Raw genomic sequence first — 8,283 nt, 5'->3', positions numbered from 1 at the left:
ACCCAAGGACAATGTTTTCTCGTACCAACCGCTCAGCCGTGATTTAAGCCTATCAGTAATAAACTGCAGTAAATCCTTTTTTGAGCCACTAAAACACTCTGGCAGTCCTAGGTACTTCCCATTGCCTCCTTCAAGTTCAATTCCAGTATATAAGCCTAAGAGATGCTTCATATAAGGATCCAGTTTCTTACCAAACGTGATTGCTGATTTTTGAAAATTTATTTCCTGACCAGAGGCTGCTCCATATAACCGTAGACATTTGAGAAACTCAAAGCATTCCGGTAAGTTTGCTTGACAAAGAAAAAGGTTGTCGTCCGCAAATAGAAGATGTTGGATCGATGGACAGGAAGAGTTGAGTTTCATTCCTGTGAGCCGTCCCTCCAACTCCGCTTTATTCATAATATGGACCAAAGCTTCAACACAGAGGATGAAAAGGAAGGGTGATAGAGGATCACCCTGGCGTAGACCTCTCTCCGGCCTAAAGTACCCGTACGACGAACCATTCAGTAAAACTGAATAAGATACTGAGCTTACACACACCATAACCCATTTAACCCACTTGATATCAAATCCCAAGCGGATAAGCAATTCTTCCAAAAAACGCCACTCGACACGATCATACGCCTTTGACATATCAATTTTGATGGCCACGAAATCTTCATCACATTGAGGATTGGTGCGTAATGCATGAAGCATCTCATGTGCCAGTAAGATGTTGTCGGATATTAAGCGCCCAGCCACAAAGGCTCCTTGTGTCGCAGAGACTATATCAGGTAAGAACTCTTTAAGGCGATTGCACATAACCTTAGACACAACCTTATAGATCACCGAACATAAGCTGATGGGGAGCATGTCAGTCATTTTAGAAGGGTTTGGCTTCTTAGGGATGAGGTAAATCTGCTTGAAATTCCAATCTGCAGGTAGAGAACCAGTATCAAAGAACTGTGTCACTTCTTGAACCACTTGAGGACCCACAATATCCCAATAAGCCTGATAGAAATGACCAGACATTCCATCCGCCCCTGGTGTACTACCTCCATTGATGCTAAAAAACCGCCTATTTTATCTCTTCTTCTTTCACCGGACGAGTTAACATGGTGTTCATCTGATGAGTTACCCTTGGAACCATGCCTTCTAAGGCTTCAGATATCACTTCCGGTTGTGTCGTAGAGAAAATGTTGCGAAATTAGGAAACCGCCACCTCTCCTTTGGACCCTTCTGCATACTGTTCCACTCCGTTAGCATCCAGAAGGGATAAGATGCGATTCTGTACACGCCGACGTTGCACACTACCATGAAAGAATTTGGTGTTGCGGTCTCCTTCCTTAACCCATTTCTCTCGACTCTGTTCCTTCCAAAACAATTCTTCTTGTCTATATACTTCTGCTAAGTCTCACCATAGAGTCTTCATGAGATGAAGATCCGACTGTAACTTTGCTCCTTCACATCCAACTTGAACTTCAGTTGTGCTATATGTTCTTTGGAGTTGCAGTTGGTAGAACGCTTCCATAGAGAAATTGATCTTCGACATTCTGCAATCTTGTTCATAATAGACAATTGTCCTCTGTTTTCTCCCTCACACCAGCCTTGTTTGATAATGTCTGCGAACTCTGGCTTAGAGATCCAGCGTTTTTGAAACATAAACCGACCTCTATGCGAGATGTTTTCACTGACAAACCGTGTGAAGAGTGGACGATGGTCAGAACCAACTTGCTCCAGATACTCTGCTTGGACCCGTGGAAACAACTGAAACCAAGCAGTGTTCCCCAAGGCTTTATCAAGTCTGCATTGCACCCACATCTTGTTATGTTCACCTGCCCAAGATAGTTTATTTACAATACTGGGAATCCCTCGTAATCGATAATCACTAATCATGTTACGAAAAGGGAAGAATGAGGATTCTGCTTGTACAGGTCCACCCAGTTTTTCAGAGTTATCAATGATCTCATTGAGATCTCCTAAAACTAGCCATGGATCATCTCTTTTTGCACCTATGTTAATCAACTTGTCCCAAACTTTTTGACGATGTTGCCAAACCGGGTCCCCATAGACGCAAGATATGAAGAACAGAAGGGATCCAAGCTTAACTTGAACATCAATAATACGATTGTCCGCACTAATGACCTCAACCTCATATGTGGACTTCCAGAAGAGTGCTAAACCACCACTCAACCCAACCGGATCCACAATGTGAGAGTGATCATGGCCTAAAGATTTTTGTAGGTTAACCACGTGATGACTGGAGTTCTTTGTCTCCAGGAGGAACATGAAATCAGGAAAATGTTCACGACGCATCTCCCTTATGGTAGGAAATGTCAAGGGGCCCCCCAAACCTTGACAATTCCAACTCATGAAACTCATACTTGCATCGGCGGTCCCTCATCCGGAACCATCTTCTCATTGCGACGTGCGACTTTAGATGATACATCTGATCCACTTATAGCTTTCTTTTTCGTGGAAGACGCCTCTAGCGTCTCCTGATGCTGGACAACTTGGTTTGTTTCTACTACTTCCAGTGACAGAGCAGCCTGCGCTTTCCTAACCTATTGGTTTGGGCGTCTCCGTTTTTTAATACGTTTGGTTTTAGCCCCGGTGTAACCAGCCAAAAAGATTGGTCCATAAACCGTCGAGCCGCCACCAACCCTATGACTTGAAGAGACAGAAACCAAAGTGGAAAGCTCTGGTTGAGATATTCTTTCTGTTGCTCTTCGTGTACCAGCTACAGGTTCAGAGCTGCATTTCTTAGGGTTACTAACAGTCGCTATCCCTTCAAAGTCAAATACTAGACCTTTCCCTTTATTCATATCGGTTGTGACCTCAGGAGGGGCTTCCAGCTGAAGCAACTGTTTTTGGCCATCTTTTTCACCATCAAGGTTCCAAACTGATTGACGGACACGTTCAACATGTACTTTTCTTAACTGAGGGTCTGCAACTGAAAGATACTGACGCATATCGTCAAGAACATGCTTAGCAATTTTTGGTTTACCAGAGACTAAATCAAACCCAACATCATCATCTGTGAGCACTCAAAAAAGAGGATCATCTTTACTGATCCTAGGAATCAGACGACTAGGGACCCTTGGTAAAGAGGCACTCCCACCCGTAGCAGAAGACTGTCGGTTTAAAGGATTAAAGGGGCAGTGTTCCTTATCATGCGTGAGACGTTGACATTGGTAACATCTTCGTCGGATCCGCTCGTATTCAACACCAATGACAACAATATCTCCTGAAGGTAACTGAAGGTCCCGAGAGTTCTTTAGGGGCCGACTGACATCAAACAAAATTCGAACCCTGACATAACCCTTGCTCTGTGGTTTAAGCGGATCAAAGGCCACATGAGTGACTTGACCAAAGTGAGAGGCTATGGCCTTGATGGTTTCTGCTGTGTTGTAGTTGACCGGAATATGTCGTAGTCTGATCCATATAGGTAGGATCTTCAAGTAATCATTTGGTGGCTGCTCCAGCCAGCGTTCCAAGGTAACGCTCCAATCATTAAACGTCCAAGCACCTGTGTCTAGCACGGTAGATAACTCTGTTTCGGAATCAAGGATGAACTGAAAATGATCATTAGGTAAGGCAATACCTCTTGCTCTGTTATACACCCTCCATAAGCGTGGCATCTCATGGATCAGACTGGAGAGTTTCTAATTCTCCGGACAGAGGAGTCCTCCAATGATGCTACACTTGTTTTTGACACACGAGCTGAATTGAGGCAGGTCCTCCAAAACAATTGGCTTATCATCATCAAGCGTCATCTCCTGTAAAGCCTTATCCAAAGCATACTCCATTTGAAAGCGTTAACCGTTCGATAGCGTCAGAAAAGCTTCAAGAACGTGGAAAATGTTGACGGCGGATGGAAAAAAGCACAAACTAGGTTAAAACTTGCGGCGAGATCTTCAAAGATACGTCAAAGATTACGCGAAAACAAATCAAAACTTTCCAAATCCGGCGAAAACAAGAATATTCCCGGTAAAACTAAGTCTTAACACTAGAGGGCAAACCCTTTAAATGAAAAGAAAGGGCCTAAGCGGAAAAAACCTTTTTCATCTCATTTTCTTCACATCAGCATATTTCTTTTTGATTAAATTTCTTTTTATCCTATTATTTAAAGTTATTAATTAGAAAGATAAATTTTTTTAGTGCATATGTAAAGAGTAGAACAGAAATTTAGATATTTTTTTTAATTTGTGTGCATTATATCAAAATAATACTTTTTGTAAATTAGAGGGAGTTTTAAATTAACATAAAAAGATATATTAATTAACATGATACAATAACTTTTAACATATTTTAATTTTGTATCTGATATATCATAACATATATCTAGAAAATGAAATAAAACCTTTCAAATCCACGATTTATATTTTTTGGATCTACAATCTATATCTGCAGACCTGTTTTTAAAGTTATTAAGATTTAAGAGGGTTTAGTTCTTTTATTTTTCTTTTCGAAAGTCCTCTTATAATAGAGACAAGACTGAACCTATGATGTTGTCGAAATCCGTATAACAAAAGGAATAGTTTAACACTTTAACATGATCATAACTTAAAATGTTACACAAAATTTAGTTTGTTCATTTATTATACACAAAAAATAGTTTATGAAAAAAAGGAGAGGGAGAAAAATATGAAGTAGAAAAATGGAAATGAAAAATGTCTCTAAATGCGAAAGAGACAAAAAAAAATGAAGATTTATTACTCTTTCTTTATCATATTTTTTTCTATTATATAATTTGGCAATCTTCCATTGTAATTCACTAAATTCACCCATGTTTCTATATCTCCAATTTTTTCTATTTAAAATCACTAGATCTAAATTAGTGTATATAATAACAAATAGCTGTTATTTTTGCATAACTTACATGTCATCTTTATATAATTAAAAAGTACTAGGCTTCTAGCTATGTTTCTAGTTTGTCGCAAAATTTTAAGGTTTTTTGCTTAAGAATTGGTTGCATTAACAAATGCTAGTTGGATGCTGATGTTTATGTACATATAACATATACAACCACATTAGCCGAATTTTCTAGCAACTGAATCCCATGTTATTGAGAAATTTTCAATAATGCAACCATAATTAATACAACAAATAGATAAATATCCCAAAAAGATATGACGACGGTACTGATCTATTTTGTATACTATGTTGTTTCCAACGTTACCCTTGCTACGTCAAGAAACTGCACGTGCCTTCTTAGGGACAGTATTGTCATTGCTTAGCTAAATGATCACTAATGTCCACCGTTTGGAATCAAATTAGTCACCCAAAAAAAAGTGGAAAACACCTAGAAAGCTCGAAAATATAATTTTCATTTTTTTATAAAGGAAAATAGCTCTAAATTGATTTGAAAGAAATATACGTATATTAAAAAAATATGACATCAGATTCGTAAATTTCCGAACGAGGAAAAATGTGTATTATATACATATATTGCCAAAAGTGCCCTCTCCGACATGCAATTTCGAAAGTATTATATACATAAATTAAAAGAAAAATGTATAGAAGAATCAGGAAACCCTTAAAGCACGTCCTGTCATTTTTATCAGGTGATTTCACTGTCTATCTTGACTTATTGCTACAAAAAAAACTATTTTATTTGTAACTCACACACTTTCAATTTTTTTTTTTTTTATAACTCAGAATAAATCCTTAGACTTAGGAAGAGATTCGAGACTAATCTCTGGGAAAAGTGTAATCCACACACTTCCAATTTTTCTCATAATTACAGTTTAAAACATAAAATAAATTATGTACTAAATTAATTATTACATACTCGCTTGCACTAAAATCACTTTTATTTTAACTAAATATTATGCCACAAAAAAAATATATTATGTTCTATGATAATACAGTTACACACTTTTTACCTGAATATTTATAGTACCATATTTTCTGTTTTGCGATAAAGTGAAGTCCATCACTTCTTAATTTTTCTTCAAAAACAATTAGAACACTTACTTTTTTCTTTTTTTTGTCATATGTTAATATTGATAAACAAGGTGAAATACAAGGTGAAATACAAGCTTAAGCCGGCGGAATACAAGATTTTCCCGGAGTCTAATACCCAAAAGAGGGAAACAAAGCCGGCGGATAAGTAGAACTCCCAGAAACATAAGTGAAACCAACCAAGAAATAAACTACAAAGCAAACAATTTTAACTTGGAGAGAGGACGAACCCAAGAACTAAAAACAAAGGCAAACTAGGTTGAACCTTTATGAAATAAACTAGTCTCAAAACGCAAGGTTTCTTCTTCTGAAGCACTTGAAGCTGAGTTTTACCAAGAATGCCCACGGCCAATCCGACAATAACAACCACCACCTCCTATCAAGATGAGAGCCAATCTCTCGAAACAAGAACCAAGAACTTCATAATCCGGTAAACAAGACTCGAGTACGCTTCTGGATACGACGACGACGACTACATCGTCCCATAACATCTAGATAGAAGCCTTCAAAACGCAATCAGATCTGAACAGATCTGCAAAGAAAGACAAGGAGCAAAGTCTAACCTCTCGAATAAACCAAACATGAGGAATGTTCGAGAAAGCTATCAGCCACAACAAGCAACAACAATGAGAAGATCACCAACTGTAGATAACCGAGACTAGCATTTCTTCAATCAACAAACGGAGCCTAAGTTTAGAAGGGGAACAAGCCTTATGGGAATCAAAGGTTGGGCGAGATAAAACAGGGGTGATAGGAAGGCAAAGGCTGGGCGGATAACGCAATCACAGCCACACAACACTGACGGCATCAAATCGAACATCACATGAACGAAAGAACACATGGGAAGGACCAAACAAAAAAGATACATTATTCTTCGAGCCATACCGTGGATCTACCAGATTTGGAATTGCTAGCATCTTCTCTGTACATTGACCCTTCCAACCGCATCCACAAACCCAAATCAGAACTCGAGGAAAACCAAAAGATTCCCCAATCCAAGGCCAAACAGCTACTCAAACAGAACTTGAAACAAACTAAAACAGCAAAAGAGATACTAAAGGAACCCTTTCACGGTAGCGGCGAGGAGCGCCGGCCACCGTAGAGGGTAAATGGAGATTGAAGTTTGTTGGCGGCTAGGACGAACTCTTTGTTGGGAAAGATAGTCGAGAGAGAAAAAAATCCGGAGAGTAATGTGTTGACAATTAGAACACTTACTTAATTAGTGTGTAATTTGTTTATTACTATTGTTACAAACAATGATTTATTTCATTGACGATAAGAAATTTAAATTTATATAGTAAATACTTAATCCACACAAACTAATGATCTTATGAACAACTTTACAATAAACTTTAATAAGTAGGATCACCAAAAATCATATCGTTAACATTACTTTGCTTTTTTAAAATTTCCTTTTACATTAATATTACAAAATTTTAATTTAGTTTTAATTGATCAAATCTAACTATATACATCACATGAAGGTCTGATTGGTGATTACGTTGAAGCGAGACAGTTAAAAACTTATGAGCGGTTGTAAAGAAGATAATTAAAAAAAAAATGTTAAAGATAGAAGAAAGAAAAGACGATAGAGTTAAATGAGTGGTAGTATTTAGTTTGATTGTTAAAATTGTAGCGGTTGAATAATATAAATTACAATAGTTAGTAAAATAAATAAATTAATTTAGTTGGAAAAGAAAAAATTGAAACTAATAGATTATTATTTATTTCATAATATGAAATATGAACATAATTAAATAAAAATTGTTAAAATGATAAAGAACTGGTTTTGTCATAACGATAATAGATTATGATATTACACTATCATAAATTATATAAAAAATTGAATTTATAACCTTTTTATTAAAAATCCATGAAAGTAATATATGAACTATTATTTTTCTTTTGTTAGATAAAAAAGAAAAAAATACCAAAAACAAAGAATAAAATGTCAAAAATAAATAATTTTCAACTTTTATATATGAGTATATCACCAAACGTTTGGTTTTTCTAAGTAACAGAACTTGGTATTTGCACTAAAAAACTAAGCTTTCATCATTTTCTCCAAACTTTTTCTCTAATAAAGTTTTTTCATCGTTTTTTCCAGTCGATTTGTTGATTGGTGACTATTAAAATGATTCATTTGTAAATGATGTTAATAAATGACACTAATCAGAATCAAAACTATGATTAGTTATCGATTAGTAGGAAAAAATCCCACAAACAACTTTTTATATATAAGATTATGATATACAAAAGATTCTTTAATAAAAAAACTATGATTTACAAAAAAAAAAAAAATGAAACAAAAACGACCATGTTGTATAATAGTAGTAT

The 8,283-nt window shown here is 36.4% G+C and overlaps 2 protein-coding genes across 2 annotated transcripts; both read right to left on the bottom strand.

The window, feature by feature from the left end:
• Window positions 1–1,407: 1,407 nt before the first annotated feature.
• Window positions 1,408–2,361, bottom strand: LOC147928207 (uncharacterized). Its single transcript, XM_087486057.1, has one exon. The coding sequence runs from the start codon at window positions 2,359–2,361 to the stop codon at window positions 1,408–1,410; it is 954 nt and encodes a 317-aa protein (XP_087342183.1).
• LOC147928206 (uncharacterized) lies at window positions 2,358–3,788 on the bottom strand. Its single transcript, XM_087486056.1, has 4 exons — window positions 3,700–3,788; window positions 3,101–3,591; window positions 2,643–3,016; window positions 2,358–2,543 (listed from the first exon to the last, which is right to left on the bottom strand). The coding sequence occupies exons 1-4, from the start codon at window positions 3,786–3,788 to the stop codon at window positions 2,358–2,360; spliced, it is 1,140 nt and encodes a 379-aa protein (XP_087342182.1).
• Window positions 3,789–8,283: the final 4,495 nt, after the last annotated feature.

The sequence above is a fragment of the Camelina sativa genome, chromosome 14, assembly GCF_030686135.1.
Source record: "Camelina sativa cultivar CO46 ecotype springtype chromosome 14, ASM3068613v1".
In the NCBI taxonomy this organism is placed as follows: Eukaryota; Viridiplantae; Streptophyta; class Magnoliopsida; order Brassicales; family Brassicaceae; genus Camelina; species Camelina sativa.
The sequence above is the reverse complement of the archived record's forward strand: the minus strand, read 5'-3'. Positions and strand labels throughout refer to the sequence as shown.